At 48.2% G+C, this 20,040-nt stretch overlaps 1 protein-coding gene across 2 annotated transcripts in view; it reads left to right on the top strand.

Moving 5' to 3' along the window:
* The window catches only part of Zdhhc3 (zDHHC palmitoyltransferase 3), a 56,212-nt gene extending 36,479 nt beyond the window's left edge, over nt 1–19,733 (top strand). The window contains exons 6-7 of one of the 2 annotated variants that reach the window (XM_076844524.2): nt 3,346–3,476; nt 15,279–19,733. In XM_076844524.2, coding sequence (XP_076700639.2) covers nt 3,346–3,476; nt 15,279–15,536 — 389 coding nt within the window. In that variant the 3' untranslated portion in view covers nt 15,537–19,733. Of the gene's footprint in view, nt 1–3,345; nt 3,477–6,093; nt 7,747–15,278 lie in introns of those variants that run through there. The other variant, XM_076844531.2, reaches the window with a different exon arrangement.
* The last annotated feature ends 307 nt before the right edge of the window (nt 19,734–20,040 follow it).

Below are 20,040 nucleotides of genomic sequence, written 5' to 3'. Positions count from 1 at the left end.
TGTTTTATTCTAGTTTTGCAAAAGTCCCTATTTTTAACTTTCTGCCCAGGACAAAGAGTTTTTTATTGATTTGCTTGGTTTTTTTGTGGTGGTTGTTTTCAAACTGTTTAATCATCACCAATTTACATTAAGAACATACACAAATTCTCTCTGCTCTAGAAGTATTCCATTTAAATGAGCAGATGGAATGAGGTCCAACCAGAACACTGTTACAAATTCTGAAGGAAAAGAAAAATAGATTCTGGAAGGGAAAAGAAAAATAGATTCTGGAAGGAAAAACAAAAAGAGAGAGAGACCACCTGCTGGGCTAGAGCTTTCACACTCAAAATCTGAGGCAGTCTTGAGCAGGGAACATCATATTTCTACTGTTTTTCCTTGGTGGGTGCCCTTTTTCACTTTATCATCTTCAGAGCAATTGCCTTTCCTGCATGGGCTAACTTGCCATACTTCTGGCATAAGCCCAGGGAAAGAAGGAGACCACACTAATGAGAAGGAGGCATGGTGAAGGGTGGGGGAGAGTGGGCATCTGCAGATCCTAGCAGAGAGTAAGTCTTCAGCAAGTTCCCAATCGCTTGGTGAGCTTCTTGAAGTACCCTCATTCTGCCATACCCTGGGGATGCAGGTCAGCTCCACATTTTATTAACACCTCCCACCTGTCATCAGGGTAACTGTAGGCAGTAACAGAGACTGTCAGTGAGGTGGAATGTCTTTGAAATGGTTTTATTAATGTCTACGAGGAGACAGATATCACACAAAAGGCTTGTTGAGCAGTACCTCGTTTCAGTCTTACAACAAGCCTTCAGGGTAGAAGAGTACTCCCCACTTTGCAAATGACAAAAACTGGGGCTCACAGAGGTTGAATAAGTTCTAAGATCATTTAGCCAAGAAGAGGGCCTGCTGTTCAAGCCTCAATCTGGAGCAAGGGTTTCCACCCTATCTGGCTACCCCACGGTCTTCCCTGGCACTGCTTGTCTTTGCTCAAAATTGCTGACGGAGTGGACTTGAGGCACCAGTTCCTAGACCAGCAAGGCTTGGAAGGCACAGGACAGTCCCCGGAATGGATACCTGAAAGTTGCCTGTGTATGACAGTTAATGCCATCATTGCTTGGCCCTGGTTGAGCTGGTGGGGCCATAGGAGCTTATATTAAGAGAGCATGGGGACTGTCCCCTAGATTGAGGTGCTTTGAGTTAATGTTTAAAGAAGAATAGGGAGGTAGTTTCACATCCCCTGAATCTGGATCGTACCTGCCCAGGCTCCATTTGTAATCCCCAGGGCCCAGCTCAAGAAGGGAAGGGTTCTTGCTGCTTTGCAGGGAGGGAGATTAAGCCCTGCCATGGGCTTTGCCTACAGCTCCAAGGCAGCCGAGTTAGGTGAGGCAGAGGCAAGGTACCTCCATCCAGTGAGCACCCTCTGACTTTGTGTCAGGCTAAGGCTGTGCTATACAGATGTCCTCTCATGAATTCTTTCTTTTGCAGGGGTCTTGGGGGGAGTACAGGGATTGAACCTTAGGGCACTCAACCACTGAGCCACATCCCCAGCCTTTTTTTTTTTTTTTTTTTTTTTAACTTAGAGACAGGTTTTCACTGAGTTGCTTAGAGCCTTGCTTTTGCTGAGGCTGACTTTGAACTCGCGATCCTCCTGTCTCAGCATCCTGAGCCACTGGGATTACCGGTGTGCACCACCATGCCTAGCCTCTTATGAATTCTTAATTGTATCCTGGTATAGAAGGGAAAAGCCCAACCCTCTTGCCCAGATTCTCTTGTTGTTAGATACTGTTCCAACCTGGTTATGTAGCAGTGAGCAAAGTCCTAAGCTTCATGAAGCTTGAGGTATAGTGGGAAAGGCAGATACCAAGCAAGTACCAAAAGAAAAAGACAATTCCACAACGCAAGATGGGTTACAGCAGATTATTAATTATTAATTATGAGGTTATTAGTTAGAGCTCACAGCCAGGGGTTCAAACTCGAGCATGTCTGCCTAACTTCAAAGCCCTATTAATTTCTTCCTAATATCCTGCCCAGCAGATGGCCAGGCAGGCAGCTGCCATATTTGTGGCCACCCAGAGCCAACCCAGCAGGCTGGTGGGCTACCTTGACCAAGCCCTGCCCAGCAAGGAACCAAGAAAAGAAATATCTTGAGGTATTAAGTTCCCAGGGAAACCTAAGGGAAGGAAGGTGTTTAGATGAGATGTCCCTTCACCCGCCTCCCCACAGACTTTGGTATCTTTCTAAGCCCTTGCAACCTCCCTTACTTCTCTTGATGTTCCTGCGAGGCCACCAGCAGGGCAACTCAGAGAATCACTTACTCCCTGAATCCTCAGAGCCAGGGAAGCAGGCCTGAGCTGCCCAGGCAGCTGCACTCAGCAAGGGTCCTCAGGGAATGAGTGCTCCCAAGAGGCCTCGACTACACTGCCAGTGCCGTGGCCTGGGCCAGGCATGTCCCAGGTGTGGTCCGCCTGTCTCGGGAGTTTCCTGGGAGGCTGCTGTGATGATGACCTCTACCATCTCCAACAGCACCTCTGTTCTCTTCCAACATTTCTTTTCTTATTTAGACTTTGTTCAGACAAAAGATTTTGCCTCACAGGAGCAAACCAGGCCTCTTGTCAAACACTGCTGCTTTACAGTGAATCCTGGATAGGACAGGGCCTTGCCCCAGGTCAGGGTGGCCTTATAGTGGCCAGTACAGTGAAAGTGTCTGCCTTAGGCCATTATCTCTGTAGTTAATTCCCCAGCCTTTGGGGCTGATGGTCTCAGTGAGGCAGATGTCCTGGAAGAAAGGGCGTCGCCTCACACTGTGGTCAGAGCTGAGCCCTGTGCTTAGTCTGCCCTCCCAAGCTTCAAATCCAGATGCTTCAGACCTCCCCTTTTCTCTCTGTGGTCTGATGGAGGTACAGAAAGAGACAGCACCTTGTACAGGATTGCTCAGGAGCCCCCTGGCCAAATCAGGACTGGAGGGGCCTCTGCACCTGAGCCCTTGTGTTGTGCTCTCTGAGGAAGGAGAGGCCCCCATGCTGTAATGAGGTTGTTCTACTGTAGTTCATGGTCTTTCCTGGGTCTTCCATGTGCCAGGCTGTCTGCTTGGACCCAAGGACAGGGAGCAGGGACTGATTCTTGTTAGGGAAAGGGAAGCCCCAGCCAGAGCCTCTTGAGGAGGGCTTCCCTAAGAGGGTGAGGGGTAGCCAGCTGTAGGATAGGACAGTACCTGCCATGCCTGGAGGTCAGAGACTTGGGACCCCCAAGAGGTGCTGAGTCCTGCAGCGTAGGCAGAGCAGGAATCCAGGTGCCTTAGGGAGCTGGGCAGCAGCAGGTGGCAGCCCCGAGCCTGCATGTCCTTCTCTGTTTCAGAGTGCAGCTCCTTCTCACCGCCCACCACGGTGATCCTCCTCATCCTGCTGTGCTTTGAGGCGCTGCTCTTCCTCATTTTCACGTCAGTGATGTTTGGGACCCAAGTGCACTCCATCTGCACGGATGAGACGGTAAGTGGGCATCCCTGCCCTCCACCTCTTCATCTGGGGCTGGGAACGACCCCAGGCAGGTACTGGAAGGGCTGCTCACAGGCCAGACCTGAAAGCCCAGTAGCTAGGCCCCGGTGTGCAGAGCACAATCCCTTCGTTTGCAGTGACACAGATCGTCTTATTGCATGCACAAACCCTCTAGCCTTGGACAGGTACAGCAGATCACACCAGAAATGGGACTAGCAGCCGTGGCTAGAAGGTTGCCTGTACCATAGTCCCTTTCATAACCTACTTCCTGGTTCTTTGTACGCACTGCTGTGTTGGGCACTCTGCTAGGCACTGGGGACATGTTTCCGATCTGGAGGCCAGAGGTTTAGAGATAGGGTGATTCACAAGTTATGGCCTAAACCAGCTGGGGATAGACAAGGTCAGCTTCCCAGAGGAGATGTCATGACTAGGTCCTGAGGGCATTCAGAAGACACCTGCCTTGAATCTCCAGCAGCTTCTGCTGGCATTTGAATCGTTGGTGCTTGGCCCAGCCCTGGCACTCAGCCATGGCCTCCCATCCCCCCACTCTTTGCCATCCTACCTACTACTCCCTTTTGGGGCCTGTTGAAGTTGCTGGCTGGGCCAGACTGGAGCCTGCTCCCCTGGTGCCCTGCTGCCACCACATGCTTTTTCAGGTGTCCAGTGTCCTTGAGGTGGCATTTCTTTCTTTTCTGGTTTGGGGGTCAGATAAAGGACTCCAGGAAGAGAGGGCAGCACTTTGCTCTGGGCATGAGGAGCAGAGTCAGGAGGTCTCAAGCTTTTTCACTTATTACTCCTGGCTTCCCAAGCTCCCCCAGTGGACATTTTCAACAGTGGTCTGGAGGCTGTGGACTGTTGGGTAACCAGTGTGTGAGTGGGGCTCTTAGGAAGATAAGTCCTTCCCATTGCTGTGGGTTTCTCTGCCTTATAGGCATAGAAAAGCAGTCAGCAGAGAAGGGTCAGTACTACCCACTGTCAAAGCACCATAGTGTGGATCTGAGGGGTGGGGTTCCCAATGTTTTAGAAGGGTCATGGGACTTTCAGCAATTCTTTTTTATTTATAAGAAATAATGTAATTTCTGGGCAAAGTGGTGCGCGCCTGTAATCCCAGTGACTTGGGAGGCTGAGGTAGGAGGATGCAAGTTTGAGGCCAGCCTCATTAATTTAGCAAAGTCCTAAGGAATTTTGTGAGACCCTGTCTTAAAATAAAAAATGAAAAGGGCTGGGAATGTGGCTCAATGGTAAAGTGCCCTGATTGAATCCCCAGTACAAAATAAAGAAATGTCATTGCAAAAGAGTTTCTGTAAAATAGTAGCCAATGATATAGATCCAGCTATGTAGCCAAACAGTACAGTGACCAGCTTCTCTGTGTAAAAGCTGCAGGGAACCCAAAGGTGACTATCAGGCTCTGCCCACTTTCAGGATGCTGTTGGAGGGCCAGAAGGAAAACATTCATGGCCTGGTCCTAGTTGTTCTTCCCCGTCAAGGCTATTCCTAAGGGGATATGTTGGAAAGCTAAAGAGAAAGGAACTAGGGCCTGCACCTCATGGGAAAGGGTATCTTCCCCTTGACCAATGTCCTTCCCAGGTCCCTGGGCTGTGAAGACTCAGACTGGACTGTCCCAGCCCCCATCTCACCAGAGACCACAGCAGACAGCTCTGGCTGAGCTCCTGCCAGGCAGCTTCTCTCCTGTGCCTCTGCACAGGGGCCCATACTCAAGCCTTGCCCTTTGTCCAGCTCTGCTGGCAGCTGACCGGCTCCATCTGAAGAGGGGAAAAGGGGAAGTTTCCTTTTAGTCCCCATTTTTTCCAGTGAAATATAGCAAGGGAAGTGGCACAGGCTGTGTGACATTGCCACATTGCCCCCCCCCCCACGCTTCTGCCCCAAAGGAGCACATGGAAGACCTTCGCCGTGACTGAGGTTGACCTATACTAATCCCTTTCCTTCCTCCTCTGGTGACTTCTTCCCTCACCCACGGACTCTCACTTCTGCTCTATCTTCTTGGTTTGTGTCTCGCCAGCCCCGCTGAGCCAGCTGCTTCTGGATCCCCACAGGCTGGTGAGACTCAGCGCCAGAGCAGTCATTTGATTTGTTGCTTTTTTTTTTTTTTTGTCTGCAAAGTGGTCATAGTAGCTTCAAACTTCCCATGAATCTATCCCAATTTAGCAGCCGCTGCTAATTCTCATGACTACAGGGTTCCACTCAGTTCTGAGGCTTCCCCCACCAAAGCCTGCACTGCAGTCCCATGTGCACCCAGCACAGGCCACAAGCTCCTCTCTAGAGCCCAGGAAGGACCAGGTCTGGTGAATGTTCCCAACCTACAATATGCTGGATTGGCACAGTTAGGACAACAACTTAGGTGTCTCCTGGCTGCGCTCATGTTCCCTTCCTTCTCTGAGGGACTTGTAAATATGTGCCCACCAAAAAAAGCATTTTTTTTGTGTATGACACTTCTTATGAGAGACAGAGAAGAAAAATGCAACATGTAGATAGCTGTATATTGCTTTAAAAGGGAAGCATTTACTCCAGTCATCTCAAGCTAATGGATGTCCCTCCCCAAAACTACAGCAATAAAGTGCTTGACTGAAAGTATGATTGTTCTTGTTTTCAGGGAATAGAACAATTGAAAAAGGAAGAGAGAAGATGGGCTAAAAAAACAAAATGGATGAACATGAAAGCAGTTTTTGGCCACCCCTTCTCTCTAGGCTGGGCCAGCCCCTTTGCCACGCCAGATCAAGGGAAGGCAGACCCGTACCAGTATGTGGTCTGAAGGACCCCTGACCAGCATTGCCACTCAGACACAAACCACATCACAGCACTATCGTCCGATCTGTTCTCATGAATGTTTAGACCGAAAAGCAAATCAACTACTCTAAAACTTTTTTTATGTCTCAAGTAAAATGGCTGAACATTGCAGAGAAAAAAAAAGTCCCCATGTTTTATTTTTTAAAAATCATCCTTTTTGATTTTTTGATGACCGAAGCTGCTCTTCTTTTTCCTTTTAAAAATCACTTCTCTGGCCTCTGGTTTCCTCTCTGCTATCTGTCTGGCATGACTAACGTGGAGGGTGCTGTCTCCAGGCCGTGTCCACTTCTACTAATTGAGTGAGACGTGACGCTGTGCGTGGATGGACTGGCCTGGTAGGAAAGCCAGGAGGGCCCTGGCCTCCCATTGCCCAGGAGGCAGTGGCAGGAGCCCATGGGACTTAAAACTCACTGAAGATGGATATTTGCCCCTTGAGGCCTGAGAAGGGCAGGATCAGGGCTGGAGCCTTCAGAAGGGCCCGTGGCTCAGCAGCCTTCTCCCCCAAGTGGACACGGTTTGCCTCCTCATTCACAAAATCAGTTATTATGCCTTGTACTTTATGGGCCTGGGGTGTGTAGAATAATTTTGGTGGGGCAGGGGAGAGAGTTGAAGGGGTCTAATTTGTATTCTAAATCAGCATTTATCCCTCTGATGATTTCAGAAGAAAATGTAGGAAAGGAGTTTTTCCATTTCAAAATGCCCTGTACAATCAAAGGGGTGGGGGGCCATGCAGTTTCAGGCAAGCTACATATTATTCCTTTGTTACAACTACTTCCTCCCTGACTGCCCCATCTCCCTCTCTTCCCTGGCGAGATGTCAATTAAGCAGTGTTGATTCTGGGTGGAACACATGTGCCCCACTGTCAAGCCCTTCTCATTTTGTAAATCTCTAACATGGGTCCACTTTCTGCTATTTAAGAGCCATGGAATGTGTGCGTACCCATGTCTTATTTTAACCTAGGAGACTGTTGTCCTGGCATGGAGCTAACCATGATCTGGGACAACATTTTTAAAGTTGACAGAAGAATGTCCGCTCACTGGACTGAGTAGGGGCACCTGGCCCTGCTGCACTGAGGAAGGCCAGCCTTCCCATGGGAGGCACTTCCCCCACTGGGTCTCATTTGAAAGAGGTGGTGACAAGCTAGAGGAAGGACCAAGAGTGGTGGGGAGAGGTGAGGAGATAGGGAGTGCCCTCAGACACAAAAATAACCAATCTGAATCCTGACCATCTGTGAATTCCTACACACTGATTTGTTTTTTAAGCGATTGTCACAAATCTTCCTTTTTAGCTTTTGCTTGGGGTGGGGGTGGGGGATAAGATTTTTTCAGTCTAGGCCTGGGTAGGGAGAAAGTTAATCTAGCCATGTGATTTTTCAGAAAAGTCAGTGGAACATGCTGCCTCTTTTAATTCTGTCAGTGCTTCCACATGGAAACAATGCAATAAAACTTTTCCAAAACTTGCTCTGATTTAGCTTTCCTCTCTCCCATGTTACCCGCAGAGGAGGGTAGATCGCCCATAGCCGCTGAGGTTTCTCTCCTGGAGTGGTGGTGTGCCCTCTCTTGAATGAAGGTTTTTTACTTAAAGATTTCTACTGAAAGGACATTTATGGTCCCTCTCAAACATGCTGCCCCACCAGGCCTGTCTCTCTTGGCTGGCTGCCGTCTGAATTGCCTGTTTGGTGTTGATGAGCTCTTAGTGGCTCTATTAAGTCTCTCTGGAGTTTGTGAGCAGAGCCACCCACCCAAAAGCCAAGTCCAGCCAGAGGAAAACATTGCAGAACTCTGGTGAGTGCTGTTCTGGTGCAGTTCTTTGAGGAGCTTTGGCCTCGGGTGGCATGTTGCCAGGTGAGAGTCAGCACCCTTGAGCTGTTTAGTCGAGCAACTCTGTGACCCTCCCTAAGGCAGGTAACTTGAACTTGCCTCTACTGTGCTATTAGTGCCATAGAATCAAGCCTCAGTTCTTAAGTGTTTTTTTAGAAAGCCTGCTTTTAATCAAGTTCATAGCATTTGTTCTCCATATATGTTTTTTTGTTTTGTTTTTTTTTAACATTTCACTTAGGTGCATAAAAAAAGAGTGGCTGTTAGATGACTCTTAGCAGTTAAGAAGGTATGGGTCCCTTGGGAGACAATGCTGCAGCTCTGGTCCTCCCCCTAGGGGACAGGGACTGGTACTCAGGAAATAGCTTTTACGTATTTGGATGTCCTCAGAATCCTCCATCTTCAAGGACAATTTTAAAGTGACGTGTGTTGCTGCTTTTCCCATGGAATTTCAAAGGAATGCAGTAGATAGTGCTGCATCGAATTTTTTTGTTGTTGTTGTTCTAAAAATAGAAGCTCATGATTTAAACCTGAGTGTACCGAGTTTCTGTCTCTGAGAGAAAGGTTCTTTCAAACATCCCAACTGATTCTATCTCTGGATTTGTACAAGCCCTTAGACTGGATAGAGTGACTGTCCCTAGCACTCAAGTCACAATAAAATGCTGCACTCAGCTTACCCCTAGGTGGCCTGGATTTTTCCTATTTCATTTTCCTTTAGACATTTTGTTGAGAGTGCAGTGACTTAGGAATGTGGCCGTCACTTGCAGCATAGGAAGAGGTTCCCAGTCTGGCATACTCGCAGGGAGAAGGGCCCCCCTGAGCTTTCCTAGTATTTTCAGATGGAAAGAAAGAGGACATCTCTTTTCCCCCATGGGAAAATGAACCAGTATAACCAGGCTTTTGGAACGTGGGATCTGGAAAGTAAAATGAAAAAGACGTACCATGTTGGGTTAGGTGATCCCCAGGTTCCTTTCATCTGTCAATGTCAGCCACACGGAACGTACAAAAGGCTGAGGTCCAGACGAATTGATGCATATTTGCATGGACTTGGTGGTGACAGCCAACACAAAGTATGTTTGGGTGGAAATGCAAGTGCCACACCTCCTGTTAGTTATACCATTTTGTCTTTGTAATAACTCCTTGAAAGAGCAAAAAACTACCAGTTTTTGCTCATTCTGGTCATGTATCCACCAACCTGATCAGAAATCTTCCAGCTGAAGTGAACCCTCTAGCATTATTACACTCCTGTGCAAGGCTGCCATCACACTCAGGCTCCTCCCTGGGAGGCTGGGCTCTTCTACCAGGCCAGTGGGTTTGAAGCTTCTCTCATTTTAAAACTTGCAGCATACCAGCTAAGAGGTGAGGGGTCCCAACTTAGAAGGAACCCTGCCCCTCCATCTTTTACGTTTGTAGCTGGGAATGGAATCCAGAGCCTCACACATACTAGGCAAGTGCTCTACCATGGAGCAGCACCCCATCCCAGAGCCCCTTAAATATCAAAAAAACATGAAGAAAGATTCTGCTAGAATTCCCCAAGGCTCTCTGGTAGTCCCTGGCCCAGCAGCATCAGTGTCACCTGGGAAGTTGTTGGAGCTGCCCTACCCTAGACCTACCTACTGAACCAGAATTCTAAAAGCAGGGCCTAGTAGACTGTTTTAATAGCCTCTAAGGAACAAACCACTTGGCTTTTGTTTGTTTGTTTTGGTGGTGCCAGGGGTCAAGCCCAGGGCCTCAAGCATGTGATATCACTAGGGGCTGGAGAGTGGTACTTAGCGTCACCCCTGATTTAGCATCACCCTTGATGCCTGCTGATGGTGGGCGCAATGTGCGGCCAGGCTCAGTGTAGTGGGCTGTGCCATCTCTGAGGCCATAGGTGCTCCTCTGCAGAGAATCCACTGAGCCCTGCTTCCCTATGCCCACATGTGGCACCTGCAACAAATGAATGTCAAGAAAGCAAGGATGGTCTATTGGAAGCCGCACCCAGTGCTCCTCCTAAGCATCTCCTCAGTTGAGCTGTCTCGGCCAAGGGCACCTTTGCTGAAGAACCAGCCCAGAAGGGAGCGAGGAAAGAGTGGAACCAAGGGACCCCCAGATGGGAATGCCAGCTGGTGAGTACTCAAGACAGCCAGGGGCATTTGCCCAGCACAGCCACAGGTACATGTCCTGGCCTTGGTTCCCATCTGTGGGCCTCCACACCCACATGACTGTTTCTTGTATCTTTTAAAGACATATGCAGCATAAGAGTCATAGAAGAGAAAGAATTTACAATGAGCCAATTACAGTGGTGCACATCTATAGCCCCAGCAGAGGCCAGAGGGTCACTTGAGCTCAGACGGCAACATAGCGAGACCCTGTCTCAAAAAAATAAAATGAATTCACAGTGAAACAGAAACCAACCACTGACCAATGTGCTCTCAAACTGAAGTCTTCATTCCCACTCTCTTCCTCGAGAGAAAGTTCCTGATGACTTGAGCTATGTGGTTCCCTTAGCAAAGCAGGGAGGGCCGGGACTCCCTCTCCACCCTCAGTCCTCATGGCAGGAACTGATGGAGCAGATCTGAGGAATAGGACAAGGACTGCAGAGGAGATTTGCCAAAAGGCTTCTGGGGGAAGAAGGCACACGTTCTAACAGAGAAATAAGGGATGCCCTGAACATCTCCAACCAAGGTCTTGTGATATGGTGACCAAGCATTAGGGATCCGGCCTCAGTCTGGTTCAGTCCCCTGCTTGGCTACTTCCTAGTACACCTTACTACAAAGACATAAGTTTGGACACTCATTTCCGTAAGCCTCACTTCTTGCTATAAAATGGGCATGATAGTCTAACACACAGGTGGACACAAATATTAAGAGTAATGATTATAAATGGATAGTGTGCGGCACATGATGTGGCTTTAGTGAATGTTAGCTGCATTCAAACCATGGGTCACAACCATTCCTGACTTGTGTAATCAATTCAGTGGTTAACCAGCATGGTTTTTGGTTTGGTTTCTGTTTTTAATTTTAAATACAGTGCACATTGTAGGACAAGAGTCATAAAATTATGGGTGTGTATACCTGTGTATGTACATGTGTTTGTATTCTGAGTTGCAACAAAAAATATTTCCAATTGTGGGTTACATTTAAAAGGTGTGGCAGGTACAGTGGCTTACACCTGTAATCCCAGCTGCCCAGGAAGCCAAGGCAAGAATGTTGCAAGTTCAAGGTCAGCCTCAGGGAGACCCAGTCAAAATAATAAAAAAGGACTGGAGATGTGGCTCAGTGGTAGAGCACCCCTGCGTTAAATCCTGGTTGGGGCCAGTGGATGAGGGTATGAAGCCATTGAAGACAGATGGTGTTCTGTGACCAACTTGGAGAGGCATATTTATGTGGGCTGCCGAGTGAGGTTCTGACTTTCTTCACCCAAGAAAGGGTGAAAGAGCCTGTGCAGAGTACATGCTTGACCTCCTCTGGAGCCTCAGTTCTGATACATTCATTTTGGGGAACTGTTGAATTTTTTACAGGTCTCAGCTCATGCGTCAGCCAAGTCATACATCCCCAAAAGAGGTGTAGGTGTAGGCCGTTGCCCTCCTTACAGGAGCCAGCCATTTCTGTTCTCTCAAGCTTGAATTATCACTGCTCCTCTGCAAACCTCTAGCTTAAGAATTCTGCCTTCAGGATACCTTTATAGTCCACCCAAAATTCCAAATTAAGTGCCCCAGGTCCTTTTTTATGTATCATATTCACTTGGAATATTTTCTTCTTTCCAGACTCAAAGTTGACATTCCTTTAACGTTTGTCCGCTTAATTACTGAAGAATTTGTGTGTGGGTACACAGGCCAGATTCTGTCTTGAATAGTTTGATGAGCTTGTTGAGGTTGAATATAATACAAGAGTGCTCATCTGGGAGCATGCCGCATGAAGTAACCCTGGGTGCTCTTTGCTTTGTTCTCCTCTATGTCTTTTCTGACTTTGAAAGCAGCTCATGGAGAGTGAGGCTTTCCGTACAATTGGGAAAACAATGGGCAGAGAGAAAAGACACCAGTTCTAGTCCCAGTTCTACAAAACCATCTGGATGAGCTTTGGACTCTGTTACAGCCTCTCAGAACTTCTATTTCCCTATTTGCCAAGTGTCAGTACTAATGGCCATCTCCTCACAGAGTGGCTGTAAAGGAAGGACTGATAGATAGCCATGGCCTCGAATGAGTCCCATCTGAATGGACACAGCAAATCTCTCATTTCTGGGCATCTCCTGTAGCATGCTCTGCCTCCTGTCCCAGCTCTCTTTGACAGACTTTAGATGATATCCAGGAAGGACATGCAGGATTCCCAAAGCAGGCTGCCTCAGTTGGCTATCACTGCTTTTGCTAAGGAGGTCTGGTGAGGGCCATCATAAAAGCCTCCTGAGTCCATGATCCACGCAGGGTCCCTCAAGACTTGTATCTATAAGTTCCATTTATTGAAATAGCATTTTTGTTCTGATTAGAAAAATAACACCCATTTGGTAAAATCCCAGAGCATGTTGGGCACAGTAGTGCACACCTATAATCCCAGTGGCTTGGGAGGCTGAGATAGGAGGATCATGAGTTCAAAGCCAGTCTCAGAAAAAATCGAGGTGCTAAGCAACTCAGTGAGACCCTGTCTCTAAAGAAAATACAAAATAGGGCTGGTGATGTGGCTCAGTGGTCAAGTGCCCCTGAGTTCAATCCCTAGTCCAAAAAAAAAAAAAAAAAAAAAAAAATCTGGAACATATGGGAAAGTCTATAGAAATAAATAGATCATCTAAAATCCCTCTCTGAAGGTAATTGCAGGATCCACGAGAATGTCATGTGCACCTTTGCTTTCTTCCCTTGACACCAGAAGGAATGTTCCAGTGTCATGTAAAAATGTATGCACACCATTTTTTATGGTTGCCTAGTGTTCTGACTTACAGACTCATTTACTTCACCTTCATCATTGGACATTATTTCCAACTTTTCGTTATTATATTATAATTCAGTGTTCAGATTGTTACTGCAGAAATATTTATGTCTTGGAATCTTATTTTTTTGTTGTTTTAATATTTCATTGTGATGTAATTTCAGACTTACATAAAAGTAGAATAGTATAAAGGGTTTCCATTTATCATTCCATCATGGCCATCACAGGCTGACATTTTAGACAACCACAATACAAAAAAACCTGGAGCTGAGCATAGTGGCACACTCCAGTAGTCCCAGCTACTCAGGAGGCTGACGCAGGAGGACTGCTAGAGCCCAGGAACTCAAGGCCAGCCTGGGCAATATAACCCCATGCACACTCTGACACCCTTTAAAAAAAGGGGGGGGGATTTACTGATACATTACTATTTACTAATCTGTATACTTTATTCATTTTTCTCCTATTGTCCCACTAATGTCCTTTTCTATCCCTGGATCCCACATCACATTTTGGGGGAAGGTCCTGGGGATTGAACCCAGGAGTGCTTTACCACCAAGCTACATCCCCAGTCCTTTTTATCTTTTATTTTTATCCAGGCTCTCACTAAGTTGCTTAGGGCCTCACTAAGTTACTGAGGCTGACCTCAAACTTAACAATCCTTCATTTTAGCCTCCTGAGTCGCTGGGATTAAAGGTGTGTGATACCACACCCAGCTAACATCATTTTTCCTATCTCTTTAATCTCTTCCAATTTGTGACAGTTTCTCAGTCTTTGTTTACCTTTCATGACCCAGACCTTTTTTAAACTAAGGTGAAATTCACATAAGGTAATCATTTAAAAATATATAACTTCATGGTATTTAGTGTTCGTAGTGTGCCATCACCACTTCTAACTAGTTCCAGAATAGGTTCGTCACAGCCTTTGGCCTTTTTTCAAGATGGGTAGGCCATGCTTTCTATAGAATATCTTTCACTTTGCATTTGTCCGATATTTTCCCATGGTTAGATTGAAGTTATACAAGAGTATCCCTGAACCATGGTTATGACCTCAGTGCACCGTGACACGTGATGTTGATGATGTTTATTGGTGACATTAACTTTGACATTTGGTTAAGTTGGTAACTGCAACATTTTCCTACTGTAAAGGTACTATTTTCCCCTCGGGAATTAAAAAGTTTCTCATAAGGAGATACCTTGAGCTCAGATTATTTAACTTACAGTTTTTTCAAAAGTCAAGAAACTTAAATCACTGAGATGGGTGGGAAGAAAGGGTATGAGAAGAACTAGGGTGGGTTGTGGTCAGTCTGAGACAGTACATGTCCCTCAGGTTCTCTTTCTGTGAAACAAAGGATCGTGTGAGTTACTTGAGGATCTTATATGGAAGAGCAAGTCTAGAACTAGGTGCAAAGATCTCTCCAGGGTAGTCTTGAGTCCTGTGAGGGAACACACCCATGTCTGCCACACTCACAGCGAACTCCTGTGGCTTCCAGAAGAGATGGAGAAAGCAGACCACACTGGGGGTGGTCAAAGCCTCTGTGAGGGTATTGTGGGCCTGGAGAACTGGCCTCATTGTGTTTTTAACTCCTTTGGGCTTCCCTATCCCAACATCCTCTGTGGCCTGGGGGCCGAGTCACAGCCAACACCCAAAGACAGGTGAGTGGGCGGCTTGGGAGAGGCCACAGGGAGTATCCACTGCATGAGCAGGCCTGACGCCAACCTCCAGCCCCAAAGCCCTGGTGACCCCCAGTGCCCGCTGCATGCTGGTACCTGCTTCACCTTGCATGCTGTGTGTATCCTGCATTCTTGCCTTTGCCCATCAGCCATTGCCATGCAGAACCTGCTGCTCCTACCATGAGGGGCATGGCCCAGGAAACAGGCCACCTTTCTTATTGGTTCTTATAGATGGGTAGCCCAGCTCATGCCTGGAGAGGCCCAGGATGTTACTCCTTGGCCCTTGGCCACTCAGCACATGGCCCCTGTCCAGCAGCTGGCCTGTGCCTTTGGGAAGAAAGGAGGGGGAGGCCAGGGGAGTGGGCAGCAGACATAGGCCAGCTGCTATGCAGGCCCTGCTTGCTGGGGCTCCTCCACACTGCTCCCCACCCACACTCCAGCAGCCCTCTGAGGGCCTCCAGGAAACCTGGGCCACAAAGGAATATGCCCTGTTATTTACCACTTTACCCCGGCCTGGGCCCCGCCCCTCTGCTATGCCAGGACCCGGGAGTGTTCGTGAAGTCCAGCCCCAGACCATGCTGACGCTCTTTCTCCCGTCCTCCCCAGGGCATCGAGCGCCTCAAACGAAAGAATCAGCCCAGGGAGCACAGGGCCAACTGGAGGTCGGTGAAAGACACCTGTGGTGGGGACTTCTCCCTGAACTGGTTCAACCCCTTCTCCAGACCATGGCAGCCAGAGACGCCCAGTGACAAGGACTTGGTGCGGCAGGTATCATCACTGTCAGATGTAGAGAGCACCCAAACGACAGAGGAGCATTCAGAAGAGATAAAGGACGAGGACTCTATTGAGGTGCTAGATGAATAGGTGTTGTGGGAGACAACCAAACACTTAAAGTGGCTACTAAACCGTGTTCGGGGGTTTTGGTTAATGTCCTCCCCAGAACCTCCTGACACTTCTCCCAGGCTACTTGCCTGGTCTTACCATCCCAGTGACCCCCCTCCTTCCTCTCTCGATGTTGGGATAGACTGGGGACAGTGAAGAAGGTAGGGACTTCTCTGAGTTCGCCTAGGCAGAATGCCCAGAGAGGGGTGTCAGGTCTCATTCTCCAATCTGGGGGGCTTTCACAGCTACTGCCCTCAAAGAAAGCTCCAAACAGGGCAGCCCAAGAACTCATTTCTGGCTTTCATGGGGATGTATCATCTTTTGGGAAGGTTGGGGCCCTGGCTCCTGGCTAGTGATGGAAGGGCAGGACAGGGCTGGCTTTGGGACCTCAGGTGGAGTACTGATGTCAGGAGAACCTACCTACAGCTGCTCTCTGGAAGGATTTTCCCCACTCCCTGCCTAAATTAAGAGAAAGGCATGGCTGTCACATCTGCTCTCAAGACCTCAGGCTTGAGGGCTGGGGATATAGCTCAGTTGGTAGAATGCTCACCTCACATGCACAAAGCCCTGGGTTCAATCCCCATCACCACAAAAAAAAGAGACCCCAGGCTTTGCTTGAAAGACCACCGTGCATGCACATGTATGCATGTGCAGGAACTGCCCAGGATGGAAGTAAGCCTGGGTTTTGACATTAGCATTAGTTCTGTTCCATAGACAACAGAATCTTCCTCCAAATAGCTTGGAGCTGCCCTGCCTCGTGTCTCCTCCATTCACAGGAGAGACATGGGTAGGACCTGTCATTTAACTTTCCCTCCTGGAGGGAGCCTAATACCAAAACACTCATGGGCAGAAATGACCAGAAATTCTACCTGTGTTTTGGGCCAGTTCTCCCAAGGTGGTACCTATCCTGACTCTCAGACAGAATAATAATGACCCGGGCCTACAGACTGATGATGAATTTAGGAGACAGACACCCCTACCCGCTACATTCTGCCAGGATGAACCTGGATGTAGTGAGCCCCCTGAACCCTGGGGTATCTGACCATTAGTAAAGGTCTGAGCAGGCCCTCTGCTGAGAAGCCCCATTGTAGTGGTTTCTGAAGCAACAGCTACTGCAAAGTCTAACTGAAGGGTCCCTATCCCCACCCTGCTCTCCAACTCCTAGCTTGGCCTTTGCTCCTACCCATTTCCCTGGTATAGTATGGCCCCAAGATGGGGGGAGATGAGGCAGAACGTGCCCTTATAACGTCTCCATGTCAGGGCCCCCCTCCTAGCTATAGGTGAAAGGGCATGAGTCCCAGCCCAAAGGGACCTGTGGCCCCAGTGAGTAGGGAAGAAAGTCACTGTTTGGAGATACAGCCTCAGGACACTGAGGAAGGAAGGCTAGCCAAGAATGGTCTTGTTCTTGAACAGCATCCTTGGGCGATCCCTAGAGGGAGGGGATCCATCAGAGAATCCTCTGTCTACACCTAATGCCCCACCAGGCTCTGCAGTGAATTGCCCAGAGGGGCCGGTTCACAAAGCCCCCTCTATCCTAACCCTCACTCACAGCTCTCCAGCTATATTCCATGAGATGGGTGACAGTCGGACTCTAGTGAGAAGGACCAGGAAGGTGTTGGCCTTCCACAGCCAGGCTGAAGGCCTGTTTTCTTGGTCCAGGTCAGCTTTCACATTGTTTAATGCCAATGCACCAGTGACACAGTGGCTTTTTTCCACGGTGGCTACTGACACGTAACGTTCTGCTTAGCCCCAAACTGAAAGCACTACACCTGACATCCAAGCGAGACACGGTTTTTCAGGGAGGGAGACGGGGTGCAAACCTTCACCTCTTTGAATAAAAAGCTCTGTGCTCGACCTCTGGAAGAATCTATTGTTTCTAGGAGGAGATCCCAGTCCAAGTCCTTGGGCAGCACCCTTCCTTTCAAGTCACCTTGAGGACACCTCTAGGAACACTGCTTTCATCCAGTTCCAGTGTGCTGGACAGGTGTCTCACAGACACCTGTGATGGCTGTGTCGCCTCAGGTCCAAATGCTGCACCCTGGGATTACTAACCAGACCCGTGGGCTCCTGCATAGTGTTTCCAGCAGAGGGAAAAGTCACTCTTCATCCAAAAGGCACTCACCAAACACCTGCGGTGTCCCAAGAGTGATTGGGATTGAGGTTTGTTAACTTCGAGTGCCTGAAAGGGGGACGATGGATGGCAGGCATTGCACCCCTGAATCACACATGCGGTGACTCTCATTCAACCTGCACATGTGCCTCTGCCAGGGTCCCTGTGCTCTTGGATTTTTAGCCCTTGAGAGAGAGGCTGGATGTCCCAGATAGGACCCAGAATTAAAAGCCATCCCTTCAGAGAACCCTGCCATGTGATCCTCCCCATGACACCCAGCACAGGTGCTTTAATTAGCTTGTTGACATAAAGAAGTGACCCCAGGAGCCAGGCTTGTGGCTTATGCCTATAACCCAGCAACTCAGTATGCTGAGCCAGGAGGATTCCAAGTTCAAGGCCAGCCTTAGCAACTTAAAGACCCTCAGCAATTAGTGAGACCCTGTCTCAAAATATAACAGGGTTGGGGATATAACTCAAAGGTTAGAGTCCCAGTACCAAAAAAAAAAAAAAAAAAAAAAGTCTATACCATTTGAACAAACCTCCAGGGGGCAGAAAAAATGGATTTTAGTTAGAAAAGAAGGGCCCTCTTTTCCAGAATGATGTACCTCCAGAACAGACCCCCTACTCAAGCATCGGGGTGCAGGCAATAGGGTCTCTCCCCTAGCTTTGCCCAGAGTAATAGATGGACCTGCTCTGCTGCTTAGGGCCTTGCTTCTGCTCAGGCTGAGGCATTTGAGAAAGAGTACCCATGCCCACCTGAGAGAGCAGAGTCTCAGGACAGGGAGAACCTGGCACCTGGCCTGGGGACATCTCCAGTGTGGTTTCCTACAGGGCCTGTCTGCCTGTAGGCTTCCCTTGGGCCCGGCAGGGTCTACGAGCAGGCTGAGAGAATGATCCAGTTGGCAGATGCCCCAGCACTGGTGAACCCATGGCCTGAAGAGATGGCAACTTGTAGCCCCACTGAGTACCAGCTCTGGGCTTCATGGAGGAGATGTGTGGTTTTGCAGGTCTTAGGCTCTGAATCTAGACAATGGTGACACTACTTTGAGGCCATGACTCGAGGGATGGATGTTCTGTGGCCTAGGCTAGGTGTTGCTAGCTGTAAAAGAGGTGGCCTAGCTGCCTGTGGTTTGCATTGCCTTTGAATACCTTATCTTTTGCCTGGCTGGCTTTTGAATCTACCCTCACATGACTAATCAAATCTAATCATCCGTGATCTGAAAGCAAAGCATAAAGTAAGAAATGCTGAAAATATTTCCATAATTGGGATAACATGAAACTCAAGTCTCCAAGAAGGAAAATATGGAGCCAAATTTTTCAAGGTTCTTGTAGTGAAAGACATCTTAGTATTTAAACAAAACAAACAAACAAAAAAACTACACAAGACTGGTTTTTGTTATTGTTATTTTGGGTACCAGGGATTGAACCCAGGGCACTCAACCACTGAGCCATATCCCCAGTACCCTTTATTTTCTGTTTTGAGACAGAGTCTTCCTGAGTTGCTAGGGCCTCACTAAGTTGGTGAGGCTGGCCTCGAACCTGTGATCCTCCTGCCTTAGCTTCCTGAGTGGCTGGAATTGCAGGAGTATGCCACCACAAGACTGTTTAAAAAAAAAAAAAAAAGGGAGCTGGGCACGGTGGTGCACACCTGTAATACCAGCAGCTCAGGACGCTGAGACAGGATTGTAAGTTCTCAGCAAAGGCAAGGCACCAAGCAACTCAGTGAGATCCTGTCTCTAAATTTTAAAAAATGGGGGGTGGGGGGCTGTGGCTGTGACTCGGTGGTCGAGTGCCCCTGAGTTCAATCCCCAGTATCAAAAAAATTAAAAAAGGACTGGGGATGTAGCTCACTTTCCTTCTATGCACAAGGGCCTGGAGTTGATCCCCAACACTGCAAAGAATTAAAATTAAAATTTTAAATATATATACATTTATAGGGATGTGTGTGTGTGTAACTATATCTTCCATTCAGAGATCTGGGTCCATTTCTCTGGAATCAAGGTGTCAGGCCCGTGCTCCCTCCAAAATCTCTCACAGAGAATCTCTTCCCTCCAGCCTTTCTCTCAGCTTCTGATACCAGCAGTTCTACATGTGTATATACAATCTACTCTGTCATTGTTTTGAGGAATTCAAGACATGTAATCCTATGCCAGCCAGAGGTCCTAACCTGACCTACATCCTGGCCTCTTTCAGGATCCCTTGAAACCCAGACCCAGCTGCAGCCTGTGGGCCTGAAACCCCCTCCAGCAGAAAGAAGGGTGCAAGGTGGCCTCCATAGGGGGGTCCTTGAAACAAAAATGTCTTTCCCAAGCTCCATAGGTGCTCTTCCTCAACTCCAGGGTTAAATACCTGTGTGTGCTCCACAGGCCATAGGCT

Source organism: Callospermophilus lateralis, chromosome 1, assembly GCF_048772815.1.
Source record: "Callospermophilus lateralis isolate mCalLat2 chromosome 1, mCalLat2.hap1, whole genome shotgun sequence".
Taxonomy (NCBI): Eukaryota; Metazoa; Chordata; class Mammalia; order Rodentia; family Sciuridae; genus Callospermophilus; species Callospermophilus lateralis.
This window is presented reverse-complemented; position numbering and strand designations above follow the sequence as displayed.